The 24,631-nt window shown below is 41.8% G+C and overlaps 1 protein-coding gene across 2 annotated transcripts in view; it reads right to left on the minus strand.

Annotated features, from left to right (window-relative positions):
• The window catches only part of LOC5511393, a 29,766-nt gene continuing 5,135 nt past the window's right edge, over positions 1-24,631 (minus strand). Inside the window, exons 2-19 of one of the 2 annotated variants that reach the window (XM_048722523.1) lie at positions 17,839-23,964; positions 12,665-12,745; positions 11,731-11,929; positions 10,546-10,622; positions 9,861-9,947; positions 9,270-9,363; positions 8,343-8,414; positions 8,173-8,237; positions 7,487-7,593; positions 7,148-7,208; positions 6,693-6,739; positions 5,455-5,559; positions 4,677-4,844; positions 3,871-3,974; positions 3,470-3,588; positions 2,794-2,947; positions 2,327-2,361; positions 1-1,577 (exon numbers count right to left, since the gene is read on the minus strand). In XM_048722523.1, the coding sequence (XP_048578480.1) occupies positions 1,452-1,577; positions 2,327-2,361; positions 2,794-2,947; positions 3,470-3,588; positions 3,871-3,974; positions 4,677-4,844; positions 5,455-5,559; positions 6,693-6,739; positions 7,148-7,208; positions 7,487-7,593; positions 8,173-8,237; positions 8,343-8,414; positions 9,270-9,363; positions 9,861-9,947; positions 10,546-10,622; positions 11,731-11,929; positions 12,665-12,745; positions 17,839-23,874 (7,737 nt within the window). In that variant the 5' untranslated portion in view covers positions 23,875-23,964 and the 3' untranslated portion in view covers positions 1-1,451. The remainder of the gene's footprint in view (positions 1,578-2,326; positions 2,362-2,793; positions 2,948-3,469; positions 3,589-3,870; positions 3,975-4,676; positions 4,845-5,454; positions 5,560-6,692; positions 6,740-7,147; positions 7,209-7,486; positions 7,594-8,172; positions 8,238-8,342; positions 8,415-9,269; positions 9,364-9,860; positions 9,948-10,545; positions 10,623-11,730; positions 11,930-12,664; positions 12,746-17,838; positions 23,965-24,631) is intronic. The other variant, XM_048722524.1, reaches the window with a different exon arrangement.

Consider the following 24,631-nt stretch of genomic DNA (forward strand, 5'->3'; position numbering starts at 1 on the left):
TACGAGAGAGAGTAGTGTTGTTTATTGCAAATTGATATTATATTAATTTTTGAATAAGAAAATAATAAGCAGGCATGATGTTATAATAAATGCAAAACACTAACAAATTTGTAAATAGTCGTTTCAGGAAATATCCCTTACTCGTGAAGTAATTATATACGAATATTATTAAATTAGTTGATAATCCACTACGGACCAGTAACCAACCTGCTCCACTGCCAGATTCAATATACAGTTTGTTATGCTCTACTGTTCCATTCTATATTTTTCTTATAACAATATAGCAATCAATTTATTATAGGAAATTTCACAACATACATATCAAAAAACGTCGTCAGTGCAAACAGCAAATGGCGATTGACAAATGGCGGTTCTACGGCCCATGGGTCCAAACATATTTGGAAATAAAACATAAGACTACACATCAAATATCATTAATACATGGTTCTGACATCCCTTGAGTTTAATTACCATAATTTTCACAAATAACTACTACCCATAAGCACCTTTCGGCGAATTGCCGTTTGCCCTTTGAACTGACAACTTATTATGGAAATAGGTGTATATCTAACTCGCTTTTGCAGAATACGCCTAAATTTCAATTGACGATTGAATGTCGTGTTAAAAAAGGTAATGTAACAAAAGGTAGGGTATTTTCCCAAGTTCATTTTACTGATATGTTATTCTCAAGTTGAAAGCACCAGAATATTGTTATCCATTTTCTATTATAATGTACTACGGGATTGGAATATTTTAGAGAAAAAATCAATTCGAAATTGTTGTTATAAATTCTCATTTGTGAAATAATATAGCCAAGAAAATGCGTGTATACACAAAAATACCTTTACATATAAATGATTGTATTTCTTCATATACTATGTACTCTACAAATGATTAACTTGGATACGTCCTAAATGATGATATCGCAGCCTAGTACCAGGCGTTCTGATCGGGTTTTCTGAGGTTGAGTTTCCTGTGGATGGTGACGTCACAAGCTTGTCCCATGCCCCCACGCTATCTCAGAGCACAGGAAACCCGGTAAGAGCGTCTGGTACTAGGGCGATATCACTTTCACTAAGGCGGCTGTCCACGTATGACAGGTCGATAACCGAATTCATCCCAAGAAATTCGGATTGTGACTCTGATTGATTTGGACTTCCTGTGCTGTCATATACCACAGGGTGCCCACTCAGAGAAGAAAACTAGAAGCACTCGCTATCTGAGTCGCTCAAAGCGATGTGGGTTTCATGAGTTGTCGTATACCACAGGGTGCCCATTCAGGGTAAAATGTACAGCACTCGCCATCTGAGTCGCTCAAAGTGATGTGGGTTTCTTGAGTTGTCGTAAACCACAGGGTGCCCATTCAGAGGGTAAATTGTACAGCATTCGCCATCTGAGTCGCTCAAAGTGATGTGGGTTTCTTGAGTTGTCGTATACCACAGGGTGCCCATTCAGAGGGTACAATGTACAGCACTCTCGCGGTCTGAGTCGGACTCAGATTGGAATTCTGCTGTCGTCCATGACTCCAGGCTGCCGGCAATTTCGAGTTGGGCACCGCGCTTCAGGCTTGTTACAAGCTGGAAAATAACCCAGGGATTATTAAGTCAAACATATGCTCATGCCTAGTGCACACTATCGACATATCGACATAACGACATGGTAGCACGTGTCGCTCTAGGGACCTTACACAACGACCTGCGCGCGCGCTCACGAATTGCTCAAAAACGGCGTTGTCGTCCGCGACGGCAAATCTAGAATGGCATTTTCCTATTTTCACGTTCTATCGTCAGGCACCGTCAGGCACGTCAACGGTCGTTTTGGGATATGCGCGAGCACGTGCGCCATTCTTGATACCGTCGCTGTCGCCTTTGCGTAAGGTCTCTAATGTTTCCACAGGGAGCCCAAGCTCACAGTAAGTGGTTTTGGGGTTTTGTGAGAAATTCTTAATAAAAACACACGAAACTCACCGAGCGGTTAGAAGTGATCATTTTAATTACCTCTGTGATTTTTCAAGTATATGCTATGCAGAGAGAGGTAGGGGTGACCGAAGTTTACGAAACTTCCCAATGGTAATCAAAATGATCACTTCTAACCGCTCGGTGAGTTTCGTGTGTTTTTATTAAGAATTTCTCACAAAACCCCAAAACAACTAGCTGTGAACTTGGGCTCCCTGAGATGTTTCGTGTGTTCTTTTATTTAAATATCGAATTGGATCTGCGGCTCTGCGCCCCAAACGCACCAAGTCAAGCATGGATAATGACAGTTGTCCAAACGTGGACCAGTGATAGTTATTGATAAAGGCAAAAAAAAAAACATCTTAACTTACCTTCTTTGATTTAGCTTTGGGCGACTTCGTTTGATCTATGTTTAAGAAAATCATGAACAAATAAATACATAGGACCTAATTATCTAAATACTTGGATGATTCTTATGATGAACAATTATAATGATAATGATGTTATTGATAACGACGACGATGTCAATGCTAAAGATGGCATAGCTTACGATTATGATGACGCAGATGATACAGTATGGTGATGGCGATGATTATAATTTTGCACCCACCTCCCAGTTGTTAAAATTAAGTACGATGATGATTTTGGCGATGATAATGATGATGATGATAATAAAGATGGCAACACTTTATAATAATTTCATACCCACCTCCCAGTGACTCCAAGCTGTTACAATTGACTATGATGATGATGTGATGGTGATAATGATTATGAGGATGATTATGTTTTTTATGATTATGATAACGATGATAATACTTTATGATAACTGTACACCCACCTCCCGGTGACTCCACGTGGTTGCGGTTGAGCACGATGTCAACTTGACGGAGCTTCCTCAGGGTCGGTAGAACTTTGCTTCGGTCGAGTTGCCATGGCCACCGCATTATGACCCACTTGGTGGGGTCATCCCATACGATGTTACGCTCGTAGATCTGAAACAACAACAACAACTTTACTTTTTTCGTTAAAAAAAAAACAAAAAATGGTTAATCTATTAACACATCACAGGGACGGACTTCTTGGCAGAAACCTCAGGTTATACTTGTGGTCGTGTGTGTCTGGCGTCTTTTAAGAATTTTATCGCGACAATGGTCTCCTTTCTGGACTTTTTTAAAAGTCCAGAAAGGAGACCCTTGTCGCGATAAAATTCCAACATTCCCTTTCCCTCCTACCCGAGAGACGTAAAACTGGCAAAGCAATTCGTCATGTTTACGGTGACTTGGGCTTGGGACGAGCTCGCAAGAAACCAAGCGTTTAGACCTCTTTTTCAAGATGACGGCCAGCAAATTGTTTTAGAAAAGAACTACTGCAAGTTAACGCTAAATTTGTCGAGGAGGATAAAGCAAAACAACGATTCCATCGGACCGCCAAATATGGTATGTTATGCCCACATAAGGAATTGACCGAGAGAGCCAGAAAAACGACAGTTTGAAAGCAAGATTGATGTGGCTTACCTTACTGGAGTTTCTGATGGTCTGGTGAAGATAGGGGATCACCTGATAGTTCCAAACATTTCCAAACCAGCCTTCAGCCGAGTGGAAATCCATCGGGCACGAGTAGAACAGCGATGGACCTGAGAACAAAACATGGAAGATACGGTCAACGCCCTGAAAAAAACTGGATTACGCCATGAACAAACTGGATTACACCCTCAATGAAATGGCTTATGACCTGAATAAACTGGATTTAACCCTGAACAACCTGGATTACGCCCAGAACAAACTGGATTACGCGCTGAAAAAAACTGTATTTTGTCTTGGACAAACTGGACTACACCCTAAACAAACTGGATTAAGCCCTGGAGAAACTGGATTACGCACTGAACAAACTGGATTAACTGATATCAGGCACTCACCCAGTGTGACGTCGAGACTGCAATAATCCTCTAAAATGCGGTTGATGTGATGCCAAACCTCAGTCAACCAGACGAAAAGGTCAAGTAACAGCTCCTCGTCATCACTACAGAAACAAGGATTTTTAGACCGCTATAGTCTCACGGACTTTTCTGAATCAGGCTTGAAGTTTGAAAGAGTAACACTTGTGGTGACATTAAAGCCTTTTAACCTGACATCGTTATCTTAATACGGACTTTAAGATACGAAGACGGCAAAGAGAACGGTGACGGTTGAAAACATATAGCCAGGTTTTTGTCATAATCATAATCAAAGTTGTCTCAGAACCGTAAAAACAGGCCTCGAAATATTGGGGGGGGGGGGGGGGGGGGGGCGGGGGGGCAACAGCTAAACAACACCAAAATGGTTTCCAGTCAGGCCATGTCTCCCAAGCGCAGATCGATTAATTGATCAGCGCCAGTATTTCAATGGCGGCGAGCAGAAAGCAGCTGTCGTAAATCATCGACGAGAATTCGCAACGTATTGAAAATCGCTGGAAAATCACTATCACCAACAGGGGTGGACCAGGAGCTCCAAAAGGGGGGGGGGGGGGGGGGGGGGCGAAGCAAGGGTTTCAAGAAAAGGGGGGAGGGAGTCAATGATCTTCCGTGTATTTCCTTATATTTTTTTTGTTATTTCAAAGCCAGATATCTTAAAATAGGGGGGGGGGGGGGGGGGGGGGCGATGCCCGCTCGGCCCACCCCTAGATCCGCCCCTGACCAGCATGGTTATCATTATCATAATAGAGGCAAATTCTACAAATACTCACACATTCTCTGACCAGCTCAGCTTCCTCCGGAGGTAGCGATCAAGGAGCCCTACGATGTACTTCTCTTCCACAGACGTCTGAATCCAGCGGAAGTAGCGATACACTGACAGATCTTTAGCGGAGAACGGTCCTTTCTTACTCTTGTCTCGCACTCCAATGATAAAAGGACTGGAAAAAGGTCAACAAAGTTTATAACATAGCACTACTTCACTGGCTATTATATATGAAGAATGGCAGGTTTAGATTTCATGTTGTTTTTTAGGTTAGTATTGTGTACAATAAGTTTAATCAAGTCAAGCGTCCTCCCCATCTCCCTCCCAACTAGAGCCGATTATTGGGATCGTTATTTGAAATGTTACTTAATTATTTTCCGAGAAATTTCCATTCTTGAAACTAGTTTTCGAATTTTAAAAGCATAGTTTTATATGTGAGAGGTACTTATCCCTGTTATCATTTCACACAAACCTTTTGTAATCGCTTGGTTTCTTGGCTAAAAAACAGTGGTTCGAATTTTGGCCAATTTGTTCGAGTTTTCTTAAAACACGCGACGAACCGAAAGAGAAGAGAGAGTACATTCTGCTTATGATGTTTATGAGAGAACAGTGTACTTGACACTTGTGCGCTAAGCATGGATTTGATGAGGAGGAGTGCGTAGTCAATGATATCATATGACAAAAAGACATTTCAATAATGGCGGTCAAGGAATGATGGATGAGCGTACCCCACCCCCCCTTCCCCCCCCCCCCCCCCCACACACACACAATGAGTCACCAGATACCTGTTCGAGTTGTCAGCGAGTTGAGCAGGCTCAAAGATGTCGGCGAGAGACGCGAGGCAGTTCAGCTGATCAAGGACGATCACCGCGGGCACCCCTTCTGCACGACTAGAAAACGACATGGAAGATTTATAGGAGTTGTCCGTGAGTCACGTTAATAGCCGAATTTAATGTTGCGCGACCACCGAGAATTCAAAACGGGCCATCTCTCGTCTGGGAATAGCGCGTAGCCAATTATTTCAGCGCGACTAATCAATTCCCTTGCTGTGTGCAGTCGAATGGTTTATGACGCGACAGTAAAAATATGAAAGCCATTCATTGGTTTAGACGGTTAGATGACTACGCGCGATTCCCAAACAAGAAATGGATTTTGGATCCGTCAAGGTCGCGCAACAATGAAATTGGCTATAAGGTTTCTTCTAGTAGGACACAAGCGCAAGAGCAAGCGCAACACAAGAGAAAATCGGTCAAACACAAGCGCAACACTAGTGAGAATCAATTAAACACAAGTGCAACACAAGTGAAATCGGTCAAACAAAGGGCAACACTAGCGAGAATCAGTTAAACACAAGCGCAACACTAGTGAGAATCAGTTAAACACAAGCGCAACACTAGTGAGAATCAGTTAAACACAAGCGCAACACAAGTGAGAATCAGTTAAACACAAGCGAAACACAAGTGAGAATCGGTCAAACACAAGCGCAACACAAGTGAGAATCGGTCAAACAAAGCGCAACACAAGTGAGAATCGGTCAAACAAAGCGCAACACTAGTGAGAATCAGTTAAACACAAGAGCAACACATGTGAGAATCGGTCAAACAAAGCGCAAATGCAAGAAAATCAAAGAGAATTGGAATCGGCGCTTTAGTCCGAGTACCCGGGGAACCAGAGGCTGGGATCCTTTTTCGCTTGGGCATGGGCCTCGGCTTTAACCGGATTTCGAAACCGGACGTCGAGCCTGATAGTAGCGTCCTGATAAAAGGTATAGGGTAAAAGGGGGTGGTGTGTGTGTGTGTGGGGGGGGGGGGGGGGGGGGGATTGGGTAAGAGGAGGATAGCAAGGACATTCTAAAAAATGCCACGTGAATATTTTGTATTGTAGGTCATACATTTGATATAATGTATAATGTAATATATATAATGTATAATGTTTTTCTTTCTGAGACATGATCATGAAACAAAGACATATCATACACGGTGCTTGTTCATTGAGATGCCATTTTAACTGTTGTTCAACATACCTATAAATGTCGCAGCTCATTAGACGAGCAAGAGTCTTCTTCAAATCCTTGGAAAAAAAAGTTAAAGAATCTCATTCAGCCGTCAATAACTGAGACTGACCCCCCAAAAGTGTGACAGCAAATAAATCATGGAATGGGAGAATAAAAAAAGGGTAATGCGTCAACAGTATCTCACCACAACAAGACTTGGAGGGAGGAGTTTTTTTATCTTAATTAACAAAAATATTACCATTTTTGTTATTGCTTTTTTTAGAATGAATGCAATTTGAAAAGCTGATTTTTACAGCGCACCAAAGGTTTGTAACTGTATCTTTATATGTTACCCGCTTGAAATAAAGCTACTACTACTATTTTGGATAAAAAATTAGTAAATAGTAAGAAAATATCATATTTTGGAAGTCAAAAGGGAATGAGAGCGTCCAAAAGAGCACATTTTAGTGAAGTAGGAGAGTTACCCTTCGTGATGTTTGGCCCACAGTTAGTGTGATGACGCTAGGAGATGCCCTCCAGTTTAACCTGAAAATGAAAAAAGAGAAAACATTTTGTTGTGTGTTAGTTATGGTTACTGCCAAAATTATTTACCTCTTGGCTAATAGCTTAAGTTATCAAGAGTTTTCTGTGTGTAATAATGGGTAAAGCTGAATACTCACCTCTCGGCTTAATGCTAGAGTTGATTATCAACGAACTTCTGTGTGTAATAATGGGTAAAGCTAAATACTTACCTCTCAGCTAAATGCTACAGCTGATTATCAACGAACATCTGTGTGTAATAATGGGTAAAGCCAAATACTTACCTCTCAGCTAAATGCTCTGCTAGCTTTGAGGCCAGGAAAGACTTGCCTAGACCTACTGGACCACAGAGTATCACATAGCGATGTTCGAGAACTTGGTACAAGAAGTCCTGTAATCATAACAAAGATTTCAATTGGGTTCATAAATAAACTCATCAAACATAGGACTCTCCCAAAATTTCTCGTATCACCATGATCATCATTGTAGGCGTCATCTTCATAATTATCATCATCACCTTCCCCATTATCATCATCACCTTAATTATCATCGTCTTCATCAACATCATAATTATCACAATCATCGATATCATCATAATATTCATCTTCATTAACATCACTATTAACATTATCATGATCATAATCATCAATATTATTATCATAATCTTCATCATCATCATCATCATCATCATCATCATCATCATCACCATCATAATCACCATGCATCGTCATCATCGTCATCATCATCATCATCATCATCATCATCATCTTCATTATCATCACCATCATAATCACCATGCATCGTCATCATCGTCATCATCACCATCATCAGAATCATCAATATTATTATTATCATCATCATCACTATCACCGCCCTCAACTTCTTCATAATCATCATATCACCAACATCATCATCATAATTATCATATAATGGGTGACCCATTAGCAACACTAACGCTATTCAGTTTTACCTCGATGACTTTCCGTGGTAGCAGCGTATTGTAAACGAGTGAGTCACAACTTTCATTCGTCCCATCTGCAAAATGACAACAAAATATAAACACAAGCGATTAAAAGCAGTGAAAACAATTGCTTCTTCTAGGTCGGACAGAAGCCATAGAGGCTCTCAAAGATTTCTAACCTTTCAAATGGAGGATGCACGAGTTGTGTTTTCGAGAGATCTCTACGCGCGGAGTATGTCTTCTTATGGTGTCTACGGAAATAAAGGAGGTTAAAAAAAGTCTGGGGCGGATTCCGGATTCATTTAAGGGGTACAAGCTGGGGTGTACATGAGTTAGGGTTAGGTTTTAATTTTAGCTCCATTACATTTTCTCGGGAAAATTCTAGTCAGAGCGGGGGATATGTGGCATCGGTACCCAGCTCCCGGAATTCGCAAAGTGAAAATATTTACATAAGATTAAACAAGCGAGTGAAAAGACAAAGGGAGTCACAAATTAAAGCCGCATTGTCACCAGTTTACTTCCGGTCGGTTACGTAACAATCTCCGATGATTTTTAACGGAAAACGCGAAAAAAAAAAATTCAAAATATTAAAAGCAAGTTTCTTTGAGGAAGTAATTGAAAATATTTAGAGCGGATGGCCTGTTAAATATCTCGGATTCTAATAGATTCTAATAGATTCTTTTGTCGTTATACACCTTACAATGTACTCTATCTCTTAACGGTTGAGGTTTCCGTCGGAGTAAACTGGTGACAATGCGGCTTTAATCTCCATACCAGAAAAAAAAAGTAAGCATTATGTATTCTGCTTTCATGCATAGCAGTTACAGCTATCAAAATGTTGATAGCCGATGAAATGTGGATTTTATTCATCATGGTAGTTTATTTGTGTAGGTTACTTTAAGCTGCTCAAAGCTTTTTAAAACGACGACACAAGAGTACAGCTGACAACTCTATCATTGTAAAAAGATCAAATTTTGCATCGCCAAATAGCTGATAACACACATCCCAGTGCAAGCTCAACTGATAGCACTAGATCCCAGGGCACACACCAGTGGTAGCTTGAAGTTTTGAAAAATTTACAATTTACACCGATCAAACGCCGTTACCTGGGGTCCACATGACGGCTCCAGTCTCCACTCCATGCAGGCTGGACGAGCTGAGGCCTAGGTAGGAGTATGGGTCCACAAGCTTCAAATGCTCCTAGAATAATAAACAAAAACAATAATAAACAATAACACATGCTTGACTACATATTAACGTTTGACCATGTGCGCGAAAAACATTGAATGCATCCCCAAACGGCAACTATTTTGTTTTCTTGTTATTTTTTTACTGTGTATTATGAAAAAAAAGCGACAACGGCGAAGGCTAGGACGAGGTGGCCAAGAAAGTTTAGCATTTGACTATAGCTTAGAAACTAGTTTCAATAAACATAAAAAGAATTAATATCAAGAAACAGACAAATAAACTAGAGACTTTATTTTTACAATGGCGAACAGAGTAAAGCCAGTCTATACTTCAAGCGTTCACGTCCTCGTTAGACCGCAAAACTTATATCATTGTTTGGCAGAGAACGGATGAAATCTATCATACAGAATGCTTTTCACGTGCGGCCTTTCAATTCTCAAATTAATTAAATTGAATCTCGAAACCGATTTTTGGCAACCTGACTATTTAGACCACTTTATAAAACTCACGCTAAATGACTTCTTGGCAGCGTCATAAACACCTGCCCAATCCGACCCCCCTTTCACTAGCACCGTTCCAAGCATGACATCCGACTTCTGGGAAACAAAAAAACACAAAACAAAATTGTTGTGAATCTTCTGTGTGAAAGGAGCTTACTGTAAATTGAATATCAGCTAAAATACACCAAAAAACTGGAATTCGACTTTGCCAAATTTTCGTAATTACTAAGACTTCTTCAGGGCAGACTGAAGAAGGTGAATCGTTACAAGCATTATTGTATTCATTCTTGTTCATTTATCTATTCTCTCTACTTATGGTAAATAAAGCATTAATAAACTTTGTTTTCAGATGGTTATTTCGAGATTTTATCACATTATGTGCCTTCCAATAATGAGATGAAAACAATAACAAAGGTGTGGCTAACAAGGGCTCTTTAAATGCTGTTTTGCAATGCCTAATTGTCCGTGAGTTGCCATCGTTTTAAGAACAATCGCAACGTATAACACGGTCCTAAATAAACGAGTAAGTACGCAGCTGCTTTGTCTCCTATTATCTTTGCTCTACAAAGGAGTTCTTTTGTCTCTATTCTTCTCGTTCTTTGTGTCGAGGTGCGGATACTGCTCATTTGCCCAATCAAATTGCAGCTTGTAAGAGCTGCGTACTGACCCAAATAAACTAGTATGAAACACAAACCTTCGGGTGACGAATTCCCACGGACTTTCCAAAGCCTCTCAAAAACACGTCAACGGAGATCATTTCATCGTAGCTCACTAAAAAATGAAACGGGATATAGAATATCAAGACAACAAAAACTAAAACAAACAACAAAAGCAACATTACATAATATACATAAGTTTTTAAGTGGTTTTGGTATCAAAACCGTCTTGAACGTTTAAGTTATAATCCATTTCTAAACAAATAACAAATAATAACAACCACAGCAATGTTTCTCGTACTTTCTCACTTTTTTCCTCAAGCATTTGCGAATTTGTTTTCAGGAATCTCACATTCAGGAAACACACACGTTTTTGGCTGATATTTAAAAAAGGTAGAAAAGTGAACGCTTGTTAGCAGCATTGGCGCGTGATTCAGTACCTCCGAGTGTATGACCGAATACCCACCGACACGTGATTCAGTACCTCCGAGTGCATGACCGAATACCCACCGACACGTGATACAGTACCTCCGAGTGCATGACCGAATACCCACCGACACGTGATTCAGTACCTCCGAGTGCATGACCGAATACCCACCGACACGTGATTCAGTACCTCCGAGTGCATGATCGAATACCCACCGACACGTAATTTAGTACCTCCGAGTGCATGACCGAATACCCACCGACACGTGATTCAGTACCTCCGAGTGCATGACCGAATGCCCATCGACACGTGATTCAGTACCTCCGAGTGCATGACCGAATACCCACCGACACGTGATTCAGTAATTCGAGTGCATGACCGAATACCCACCGACGCGTAAATCAGTACCTCCGAGTGCATGACCGAATACCCACCGACACGTGATTCAGTACCTCCGAGTGCATGACCGAATACCCACCGACAGGTGATTCGGTACCTCCGAGCGCATGACCGAATACCCACCGACACGTGATTCAGTACCTCCGAGTGCATGACCGAATATCCACCGACAGGTCACGTGATACAGTGTCTCCGAACGCATGACCATACCTACTGGCACGTGATCCATTCGAATCACGAATGACCAAATACCCACCGGCACCTGATCCAGTACCCTTGAGCACATGACCAAATACCTATCGGCACGCGATCCAGTACCTACGAGCGCATGACCAAATGCCCACCGGCACGCGATTAAGTACTTCCGAGCGTATGACAGAATAAGGTAAAAAGTCACCTTTTTCATGAGTGGGTGGAGTGGCAGATACACAACCACGCTTGCTATCAGCCGATCCAGTTGAGCCCGCATCTACTGAAGTCTCAGCGACACTGCGGACTTCCCCAGTCTTGTCATGTGCAAGTCCATCTACTTGGCTTCTGAGAACTTTGTTTTCTTCTTTCAATAAGCGAAGCTCGCCCTGTAACAGAAGAATTGTCTGCTTCAAACGTGCTTTAGACTGTCCCAGTCAAATAAAACATGCGGTATAGATAATGCGACTTTTTTATACAACCATACATCATCATTATTATCATTATCACTACCTCCAACATCATACCACCATTTTCATAAAAGTGACGTGAACGTGATATTAAAACACATGCGGCGTGCACAGAAATGTTTTACAATTGTTATCATTTTGTAACTGCCTCACCAACAGTTTAAGGTTTATTATGCTTATTCTTTGCTTGGCTTTGCCCATTAACATGTATGACTTTATTACGTGCAATCTTAAATACTTGAGTTCTGAATGCATGGGAAAACTACAAACCGCATTCCAGAAACGATGCGAAGAAACGATGACTCCAAATCTGAGCTAAATAAGAATGTTGGATAAAGAAACTTATACATATTATTGCTGACATATACTTGTATAAACGAACGAAAACGGCGCCAAATTATTAGAGAAAGAGAATTTCAAAACATGGTGAGATGAGCAATACTGTATGCAGCCAACAATCAATGAAGCAAATTTCAACCACCTTGTCTGCAGTTGTTTTAGTTTATAATTGAAAATAGTAAGCAGCAGTGAAAATAGTAAGCAGTTAAGTTGTGTAGTATATAGACGAAGTTTTATTTTACGGCCACACCATTAATCCGAACCCTTGAGCGTCGACACGCGCGCTTATATAAGCTCTACCAAACCCCCACCGCCTAACACGACCATTTATACCTTGATCTCGTTGATGATTGACTGAAGCTCATCCGCTTGGTGTAACGCAACATACGCCTCCATGGTAAGGCCGCCGGGAGCCTGGAACCGAAGACAGATATGTCATGCAAAACAGCTAGGTCACGCAACATAACACAAAAGGTCACGCAAAACAGTCAGGCAACCAGCATAAGGACTGGTCACGCGAAACAGTTAACACAACAAATAGACAGCTCACACAAACCTGTTAGGTCACACAAGTCAACACAGGTCATGCAACACAACACATTGACAGGTCACGCGAAACCGTAACGTCACACAACACAACACATGGACAGGTAACGCGAAACAGCTACGTCACCAAAGATGTCACATAGATATGTCACGAAAAAATAGTAACGTCTTACATCACATCAAAAGGTCCCGCAAAACAATTAAATCACGCAACACAACATAGTCCCGCAACACAACGCATAGACATCAATGCAAACGAATCAACGTCACACAACAAAACAAAATACATGACACCCGGAATGGTGACATCGCATAGCGGTATGGACTATCACATTACAAAATATCAAAGATGTTAAAATTCGTTAAATGGCTATAAAACGATAAATCGTCCAAAATTTTGATAAGAAGAAACTTTGGTTCTATTTGAATTAACTTTTTGATAACCGCCTGGGAAGAGATCGTTGATTAAATTCGAAAATTTCGTAACATATAACTTGTTTTAGGGGCTGGTCGGTGTTTTACGACCTTTGTAAGCGTTATCGGACAAGTGTCATCAATTGAAAACTGAATATTGAAAAGCCGACTAAAGGCCTTAAGCAAAAGAGAAAAAAACTTAACGAGAATCACACACCTAGACACACCAGTGCGCCAGTAAATCAGTGACAAAAATGTATTTCAGACAGACCCTACGGGATAGAATGTGCCTTAAGTAGAGGGGTGTTCGAATATTTTACTTTTTTATAAGAACGTGAGGTCCTCCAGCCTGAGATGTCAAATAAAAAAAAAAAAGAAAACATGTAAATTTTAAAAACATGCGAACATTTTAAGAACATACCGAGACTTATGTAGCAGAAAAAATTTGTTTTCTAGTGAGATGCATTCTAAAGAATCAAATTGTACTCATAGTAATAACAATCTTGAATATCATTTAGTTCTGGTCATTTGCGTAACTCTCTTCTAACAATTTTTTGGACATTATATCTAAATAGGTAAAAAAATGTCCGTTTTACAGAGGGTTTTTGATAAGTAAATGGGAGTCATATAGTGTGTTATAAAGTTATAGGGTATAAAGTATCGTGATGGTTCTATTAGATATTTTAATGTGAGACGTAGACGTACTCCTATATTATCTTTTAACATCTGAAACCGATCACAGTTAAGCGCCTGGAAGGTTATCATCAATGAACATTTGCAGATTCGCACGGAATTCGGAGTTAGTATTACATAGAATCCAGCAATATTTCGGAAGAGGTTATCTTACAAAACGTTACGTATTATCAAACACTGACAACAGACGATCAATATAATACGAAATATTAAAGAAATACGAATAATAATTCTAGAATGGAACACAAACCTTTATGGAATTTACTTGTAATGTTCCAAGTGATTTTTGTTGCAGGGGTAATAGGAAACTACGCTCAAAGCTTTGTTTTACCGGCTATTTATGCCAGAGACCTCCGCATTGTGAATGCAATCGAACTTAAAAGGGCAAATATGTGACATGCGATAGTTGTTATGCACATTTTACACGCACCTCTAATTATGAGCTGAGCGAATTTTTATAGCACTCTTATGGGTTCTTGGGATGTCAATCAATCATTAAGATGAAGCATGGGGACTTTGTTAAAAGGATCCAGCCAGATTTGCTAGCGAGGTACTTAGTAAAGGAGAGGGAAGTTGCGGTGAGGGGAGGGGGGATTTGGCAAGGGATTCAAAATTACAATATTTCTGTCAACGAGGAGCATATGGAATAATCACTACATAATGATGAATACATCGCATAGCCTCCAAGCAGTCACTTAAGTGGAGCGTTTCAATTGAACATAGCAGCTTGGAGTCACACCACACGCAAAGTCGATATACACCTATTCCAAATAAGGTTGCACTTGAGAATCCATGTGCCGTAATCCGCGGTGGTTCATGGGTAGCATATAAACGGCTGAATCCTTGTATTTTAAAGCTATGTGAATGGTCATAAGAATGTAAACAAGAATTCTACAGGTTTTGGAACCTGGAATTGCATTTTCTTTCCGCTTATTCGCTTATTTAGTTGATATCCATGAAGCACTGCGGGTTATGACACACAGATTCTCCAAGTGCAACCTTGTTTTAAAAAAGTGTATACGAAAACGGGTACAACAACAACAACAAAACAACAACTACCATGCAAGTCGACAACCACAGCAAAACACGCAAAAATGTACAAGAAACAAAGCATGAAAAATAATAATAATCAATGATAATGAATGATAAAAATATCGTCCCGTCTATTGTTCTTCAAACCCATATAGGAAACTGTGAATTGACAGGTGCATTATTATGGAAATAAATACCCAGTGTGTGTTAACGTGAAACGCCGGTAGGACTGGACTTTTAACAGTCTGTCCCAAGATACATAACATAGGGTTCTTCTTTATATATAACTCTTAAAAAAGGCCAATCACGCCGCCATTGTATTCTCGCGCTCAATTGAGAGTCACACAAAGAATCCATTTCCATCGGCTAATTCAAGCGAGTAACCAGGATATTTTCGATCGAATATTTTGAAGTCTCCTTATGAATAAACCACTGTATTTTCATTGATAAACACAAAAGGCTTGGCTTTCGAATTGCACCACAGATTAAGATCAATACCGACTGGCCTTGGTATTATCAACTTCCTGGCGTTAATTCAAGGATCGCCAAGAGCTTGGACACAGTCAAAAGAGTAGCCTTGAAGTTAAGAGTAGCTTTAATCTCCTTCAAATGCTAAAGTGTGGTTTCCTTGCAAAGAAGAGGGGACACGTGTTAACTTTAATCTTAAAATATTACATCCCCTGTGAATGTTTTTTTTGGAATTTGTTCAAACTTTTCCAATTGCGTATCACGATACCCCCACAAGTTTTCCGCGTAAGTTTGCAAAATAACCAGGCCGTTGAAAGCGAGATGATGGTTGGCAACGCAAAAGCGACACCAGTTACTTACGGTCAATTACGTAACAATCTCCGATGAGTTTTAACTGAAAACGTGAAAAAATATTTCACAATTTTTAAAGCAGTGTTTCTATCTGGAAGTTTCTTTTAGGATGTGATTGATAATTTAGAGCGGATGGCATGATAAATAGCGCGGTTTCTTATGGATTATTGTCTCTTGTCGGTTGAGGTTTCCGTCGGCCCAGCGGAAGTAAACTAGCGACGATGCCGCTTTAAACATGCGTCCCTGACAATGCTTTACAAATGAGGGCTTAATAACCACTTAAGATGGCGCGAGGAAATGTAGAAAAGATTAGTTAAAGGGTCCTAGACAGACCCAAGGATCCTAGACAGTCATAAACTTTGTAATTGTGTACATTCGACACTGGGAGATAAATGTTATGATGCCTTATGCACACTAGTGACATAACGACATAATGACATGGGCACGTGCACCCTTATGTTCATATGTTCAAGTGTGAATGGTTAGACATTTTGACATAAGCCCAACATAACGACATGAACATCACAACCTTATGTCCATGTCGTCGTGTCGGTCTTAAAAGAGTGCGCGCGCCTATGTTGTTATGTCGTTAGATCACGAGTGTGTAACAGGCATAAATCTCGAGATAACAATCTATAAATATTTTTCATACTTCATTTTCCAAATTCAATCGACAATATCACAAAAAGATCATTAGAATAATTTTCACTTCAATTAAACAAAACGATATTGCAAAGTGGGTAAGTTCAGGTGTCTATTTTAAGTATCGTGCTGAAAGCTTGTAATTGTCGCTATTGCGATTGTCGCCCTTTTGCCACCCTCTCAGTGCGCTTTCCGGCGCCAAAGAGCATTTTCTATGCGGGAGATCGCGGATTACGTTAACAACAAGTTCTCATACTGAGCGGATATAAAAGTTTGGCGCTTGGAGCGCAAGGATTAAATAGAAGCACAACAGTTTTATGAAACCACGGCGACAAAATCATACTAAACATAACTTTTTAAAGTTCCTTGGTCAGCCACACCTCTTTATTGTTTTCATTTGATATCCGAAAAAAAATATGTCACAAATTATCGAAATAATATAGAGTTTGCAAATAGAAAAAGTTAAATAAACAAATGTTCAAGTTTCTAAAAATGTTCGTAGCAACGGGAGAGTAAACTATTGTGAACAATTTGAGCAAAATCCCTCTATTTTCTTTTGCTATTATCTATTCCTTTCCCCCCCCCCTTCCTTTTTATTTAACCTTACCCTCCCCCCTTCCTTTCCAATTTTTGCTACGGGCCTAAAAACACTGTAAGAGGCTACGTGCCTCTCTCTGAGTGCACGCATTTACCACGTAGTGTTTGAGATATCAAAGTTCCATTTCCAATAAAACAAAACAATACCTTGAAAAACTATCAAAACCATTCGTATTATTAAGGCCTCATCCACTTTAAACAACACCATCCTTTAACACTCCACCAAAAATGTTCTTATTATAGAGGTCACCGTTCACTTCAGACGACACAATCCCTTAACACTCCACCAAAAATGTTCTTATTATAGAGGTCTCTATTCACTTCAGACAACACAATCCCTTAACACTCCATCAAGAATGTTCGTATTATAGAGGTCCAGGGGCAGTAGATAATAAGATCATTTGAGACACAGTATAAGCTCGATTTGACAAAGTGTCAAGGGACTGGGGAAATCTGTTCGTTAAAACAGGGGTTTGTTATATCGAGGTTCTGGTCCATACGTTTTACTGTAACTTTGGTCTGGCTGAGGGAAGTAAATTGTTCGCTATATCGAGGACTTCGTTAGATAGAGGTTTGTTTAATCGAGGTTCCACTGTATCAAGATTCCCATGCTTCTCAAACGAAACTATACCTTTAAGTACTCGATCGTGTGTTCGAAATCTTACTGTGTGAAGCCATAGGAACAGAGATATCAAAGTCTCCATACCTCTCAAACTAAACAATAGCTGTACATCTTACCAAAGGTGTTATAGAGGTCTTGTTACCTTACTGCGTGAACCCGGAGACAGCCTGTTCTTGACTCGCTCCAGCGCCTGATCTAGAAGGTCTTCGCTATCAGATCCCATGCTGGCTTTAACTTCCTGCACAATCTCATCCACGCGGGAGTTAAACTCCTCTTCGGTCATACTTTCACGTGTTCCACCAGGAGAACTACTAATACATGCAGGACTCGTAGGAGCATCATTCCCCTCTTTAGATTGGCCAACAAACACGACTGTGTCTGTACTTCCGAAAACTTCGTCGAAGCGATCGTCATCCGAAGAGTACGTCGAAGAAGATCGCTCCGCGGCCGAGCCCGGTCGCGAGTTCGGCGACCTGTCGACTTGTCTTGTCGGTGATCGATTACTTTTTGAAGGCTCAGCGGTACCTGTCATTAAGGATGCTCCGTGGTCGGGAACGTTTCGGGAGCTCGGGGTATTGTTGTCGAGATCGGAGGGCGGCCGATTTCTGTCTGGGAACTCATTGGTGGTAGCGACAGGACTAATTCCGTGAAGAAGGGATATTTCCGGCTTCCCGTCAGCTTTTGGAGTGCTAGACGTGACCTGCCGAACGTTCTTTTTATAATCGATGAACATGTTGACACTGTTTGGGCTCGGTGCCACGTCGTTAGAAAACCTCCGCTGCTGTGTTACGTTTGAAGATAAAGTCATTTCTTTGACATTTGATATTCCCTGTGAGTGGTGCGTTACATTTTTATCGATCACTGTATTTCCACCACTGCTTCCGGTCACATAGCAGCTGTCACTTGCAAGAGACTTTGATATGTCACGCTGTACTTTAACACGAATTTTGAGTCCAATTCTTTTAGGAGGTTTTTCTGTTTTCGACTCTTCAGCATCATTCCGTGCTTCCATCTCCTCAGTAGAATTTGACTGAGTCTTTGTAATCGTCGTTTCTGAAGGGATTTCATAATCATCTTGCTTTTCTTGCTTCACTTCTGGTTCACCTTTTTCACCCTCTTTACTACTTCCTTCTTTCTTATTCATGACATATTGAGCAAGTCTATTCTTTACTCTTTTCTTTTGGGCGGCAAGCTCCCCCCTCGGCAGCGTCTCTATCTTTTCAGTTTTCTCATAACCGATGTACGAAACACTACTGACCCTCCCCTCCCTTCGTTCCCCGTCCTCATCAAGAGAAGACCCGGATGCCGAAATGTCTGAAGATCCCGTATGAACTTTAAGAATTCTTCTTGTTCTCATGCAGTCAACCTCTTCCTCGAAAATATTTTCGGGTCGTGAAGGTAAGCTGGATTGTCTATGTAAACCATCTTCTGATGTGCTTACAAGCTGAGCTTGAACAACATCGATGGTTTTAGCCCTCTTAAGTCTAAGCACATCTCGACGCCTTATGTCTTCTTCTTGCGTCTTATAACGCATTTGTTCTAGACGGTCATGACTCTGGGTGGTAAGCGAACTTCGTGGGAGTTTTTGTCTCCCACTTTGTGATTGGCTCACACTGTTTCCATCAGGGTTACCATACAGTTGGTTCACGTGACCGGGGAATGTTTTTTGGGCGTGGATGTTGCCTGTGCTTGCTGCCTTTGTTTGAGGAGCAGGGAAAAAGAGGTTCTGAACGACGACATCAGGGTCTTGTGGTTTTACCTCCGCCTTAGCGAGATCAGTTCTACTCAAATTCACCAGTAGCTCTAGTAACTCATTTGTCGACATAACTTTCTCAGAAGAACTACTTTTGCTACCCACGGTACCAGATCCCGTATCAATAACAGGAATATTGTTTTCGACAGACTCATTTGGCCGAGAGCTCTGATCGAGTGCTTTGAAGTTTTGATCAAGTGTTCTAGAATCTTCGATCGGTTCACTTGTTCCGTCTACCTCGTCATCTAACGAAGGCGCCGGGAATGTTGCAACAGCGACAAGAGTGTCAAGCTCTGGCTGCTGCAATAGAACATTTCCCAAGACTTTCTTTACCCTCAGAGCCTCGGCAACAAGCATTGTTTTGTCATCCGTGTAATCACCGTCGTCGAATTCCAATTCCGGTTCTGGATCGATAACGTTACTTCCGTCTATGCTTGATTCCTCACCGTCGCTGTCCTTGGGATTAGGGTCTATGTCACTCATGTTTTGTCGAATGTTGGCAAATCGTTCCGAGAGGGTCGGTCGTCTGGGTCCGTTTTCTTGGACAAGTACTTTGGTAATGTCAACTGTCTTGACAACCGAGCTTGGGTGATCAATATCTGAATTCCCTTCACTCTGGACGTCAGAGTACAAGTCGCTTTCCTCTCGATATGACAGTTGCACATAAGGAGAATCTTGAAATTGATAAGGCTGCTCTGATGTTCTGTAGAAATCTTGACCCGATTCTAAATAGTCATGCAGTGGTCGCAGACGATCTTCCCGGCTGGCGTAAGACCTATCCGACGACCCGTTGCTTCTTCTTGGAACTCGACCTCGGGTTGAATTTCTTGGAAACGTGCGCTCGCTCTCTGTTGTACTGTACTCAGAAGTTGAGGATTCCCCAGATGCATTACTTCTCGGCTCATAATTCCTGGGGGGCTTCCTATAAATATGCCGGAATTCTGCAAGTCCACGTCGCGATGGATGCGCCCCAGAGAAAGAATGGACCCTTGTTGCGCCTATCGGCTGTTGATACTGCTGGTGCTTCAACAATCGTGTCAGCTCGGGAATAGAAATAGAAGTCTCGGAATCACTTCTGTGTTTATAATGGTCCCGAGAATACGCCAGTTCATCTCCTTTCTGAGAACTTTTGTGTTCTCTCAGTAATCGCGCAAGCTCAGCGACGGAGATAGTATTGTCTGACGCACTTTGCTGCTGTTGATTGGCAAGTTGCCGTGCTATTGTCTCCTCTTCAACGACTCTTCTCTGCTTCTCCAACAAACGCGCAAGTTCAGGGACTGTTATCCTGTCGTCGTGGTAACCACTGTCCCCAGATCTGTCACGCTGAAGATGGCGTGACGTTGAGAATGACTGCAACCTTCCTGACTTGGACGCTTGCTTTTGCTGTTTGAGTAAGTGCGTCACTTCCGGGACAGAGATCAGTTGCTCTTGTGACCTATCACTTGAGCATTCCGACTGGGCTAACTCAACGAATCGCCCTTGCTGCTTCAATAATTGCGTCAGTTCGTGCACCGAGACCTTATTATCCTTGGCTAAACAGGACGAGCGTTGCTGCTCATGTTTCTCTGATAGAGAATGCGACCTTCCTAATGCGGCAGGCTGATCTTTAAGTAACTGGATCAATTCAGGAGGGGATACCATTTCGTTACGGTCCAGGGATCTAACACGACGATCAGATGCCCTGTTTAAACCGGCCTCTTGGGTCCTCCGCTCATAGGACGACGAAGCATTAAGCAAGCGACTCCTCGAGTTTCTTGGACTATCAACCGAGCTCGCACGTCGTGGTGTTCTACCATTAAATGAGCTCGACCTCCCAATAACTCTTTCTTTACCTTCGCTGATGGAATCCAGAAACGAATCGCTGTAGTAGTCATGTGACACTTGTAGGGGTTGTGAGACCGTTCTCACGAACGGGGATTTCTCAGGCTGTTCTGAAGCCTTCGATGGCAAGTTCTGAGAGACTGCTTTGACAAGAAGTGAGCCTGGTCTCTTTGGCTGCAGCTTTACTTCATGCCCGGCCCAAGAACGTCGTTTCACAGATTCGGGTTTTCTTGGCTGGTTTCTAAAAGCCCCGTTAGACATCCCCGCGTAGGATCCTGGACGACGTGAAGGAAGTTGTTCTAAGCTGTCTTCAGTTTTCTCAAAAAGCAACCGCATGATATCTTCAACAGTCATGAAACCGCTCGGATCAGGTAATTGGTCGTGTACGCTACTCGTTGAGGGTACCTCTTTCTTAGGGGCTGCTTGGAATGGGTCAAGATACAGCATGTCCTCAGCTTCGGGAGAAAAAGATGTCCCTTGGTGGATACCTTGAAGTTGGTCCCCTTCACTCTCAATAAACTCGAAACGGTGAACGTTGCTGTTGGGATTGAGAGCGGCACCCCGAGTTAATGGAGGGCGTGTTAAAACGCGGTCCACATCGGTCATAGTCTCCATGGAGACATCTGTTATTGCGTCTCTAGTTTCGAAAGACCCGTCAAGATAAGGAGAATTCGAATCCAGGGACGCGTCAACATCATCATCATCGAATTGCTGTTCATAGAACAAAGGATGCGAGAGCTGTCCCTGGTTCAGCTTTCGTCTGGGTTGTCCAGAGTCTCCTCTATGAGGTGATTTAAAACAAGGTTTCGGAGTCTGGTCAATTTGACTCCCAAATGTCATATCAACTAGGTCTTCTGGGTCCTGGTATAGTTCCGGGTTTTCTGTCAAGTCGAATGCCCCATCTGTGTTGTCCGCGACTTCTTGTGTATCATCTTCGAAGATAGAAGTTCGCGTTCTATAAACCGCACTGCTAGCAGATTGAGTTTCTTTTGAATCATTCCCTGTTCTTTTATCTCCAGTAATCCTTTCCGAGTCAACCGTGTTCCCAAGGCTGTTATCAACAATTTCATTAGATTGACAAATATCCGCGATATAGTTTTCAGGCTTTGCAGTTGCAGATGCTTTCTCAATGATACCCTCTTTCAAAGACCCCTCATCGTCCACGACCAAATCATCGTCGTCCTCTTTGCCTGCTAAGGGGATCACCTCCGACGAAATCTCCCCTTTCGTCTTGTTACCATAAACATCAGCCATTATTCCATGTTCTGGAATCGAGCTTAAATCCCCACTCAATCGCTTTCTGCTCGATCGAAACTCGTTTCTATCGCTCCGCTTCGTCACATTCGAGCTCTGAACTTGACTTGAATCTGATATGGAAGTATTTTGATTTTTTAGATCGTCTTTTGGCGCAGATTTCTCCTTAGCAGGGTTAACAGTCTTAGTATCTTTCTTTGAGCTGGTTTTATCTGTTCTTCCGGGTGAAAGCTTTCTAGTCCTAGGTGTCTCCTTTGGAGTAGGGGGTGCGTAGGGGGAGTTAGTATTCATGTGGCTTCGCCTATGTGAGTCACCAGTCACACCCTTACTCAAATGAGTACTTTTAGTAGCCCCGACATTCTTAACGCCAGTCCTTTTCGGGCTCACTCCACGCGTTTGCTTCACTTTGTCTTTTGACACTTCCTTCTTCGGAGTAACAGGTTTGTGGATTTTCGACTTTCTTTCGGGGAAATCTTCGCTCAATGCCGCTTGGGTGGGCAGGACATCAACTGATCCTGATTCCTCGAGTTCGCAAGCCTTGGAGTTTAATAAGCTGCTGTCAGATTTGCGGCGAGATTTCTTCATCTCCTTTTCTTCAGCCTGTTTTGCATAAACTTCCGCGTAGTCTTTCCCCAAAGAAGCCCCAAGTTTTTGAAGCTCCGCTAATAAAGGGTCACGAGCGTAGAGAATTGAGTCGCTTTGACGATTTGGGCGTTTCTTAGGTTTTGGTGCAACAGGCGGTGGTTTCTTTTTTGTCTCCACAACATCAGTCTCATCTGTTCTAGCGTTTCTAAGCACCACATTAGTTTCACTTGATGTTGCTTTGTTGCTATCGCTCAGTTGTGTTCTAGCAGTACTATCAGACTGATAGTTATTTTCTGCATTTCTTTTTAAGCTTCCCTGAGGTGAGTCGCTGTAGTACAGACAATAAAAATCCTCTTTCGGAGCGTCATTTTCCACAGTGCCTTCCCCTTCAAGACTTCGTATCGAATCATATTGCTGCAAGGATGAACTATTATTTTCATCCATAGCGCTTACATCTTGTGTTAATTCCCTAATTTCTTCATAAACTGTTCTCGAGCCTTCTCTATTACTCGCTTCCTCGGTCGAGCGAGTAAGTTCCTTTTTGCAACGTTCACCGTTTTCGTCTTCTGAGTCTGCAGAATGTTTCCTAGAATTTGTTTCACGAATCTCTGTATTTCCAGTTTCACTTGCATTGGGTGATTTCTCAGTGTGGGTCTTATCCCAGTCGTCTACAAAACACCCAGAATCTGTTTTGTTTTTTGCGTCCAGGCCACTCCTACCTCTGCTAATGCGAAGGACGACTTCAGTATCAAGTATACTGGCCATATCAATCACAACAGCGAGAGAAAAACCTCATCTCGGTTCTCATGGGCCATGAGGTCGCGTTTAGCGGTACCAGGAGCGCTTTAGAGAATTCTAAAGAAAAGAAAATAAGAATAAACTTAATTTAGACAGTTTCTTTAATAATTCAGGGGTGCCTCCCTGAGGGGGGGGGGGGGGGGGGTGTCGTCTCGTGTCTGTAGGCAAAGGTAGGGTACATCAATGTCAGATTTTGTAAGGGTATCAAAACCTAGAGTAGAAAGATCAAGATCTCTACTCTAGTCTATTAGCACAGGGGAAGGAGGGTGGGGGAGTGGTTGGGATGGGTTGTAGGTGACTTTTCCTTCAGCAGATCCGGAATTTAGATGACAATACATATGGAAGAAAATAGCGCGTGCCCCAAGGAAATAGGAGGAATGATTTCCCCCATCCCCCCTCGAAACAAACAAATATTTTATTAAAAAAAACTTTATGTTAAGGGTTATCAAAAGGGCAAATACTACTACTTATATTATTACAATATTATTATTTTGTAAAAAAAAATATCAATCTCGTTTTGAAAAATTTATTTCGTCAATTTATTAATAGGGCCTGAATACTCCGAAGTCCACTTCAATCTTTTCGTTTTACGTTCAAGTTTTTTTTTCGCACAATAAATGTTTAAGCGAGAAATTTCTACCTAAACTTGCAGAAATAAGTGTTTACTTCCTTTTTGTTGGGCGTCGAGGACCCAGACCCTAACGTTTTCGAACATTTCCCGCGC

This window comes from Nematostella vectensis, chromosome 15 (genome assembly GCF_932526225.1).
Source record: "Nematostella vectensis chromosome 15, jaNemVect1.1, whole genome shotgun sequence".
Classification (NCBI taxonomy): Eukaryota; Metazoa; Cnidaria; class Anthozoa; order Actiniaria; family Edwardsiidae; genus Nematostella; species Nematostella vectensis.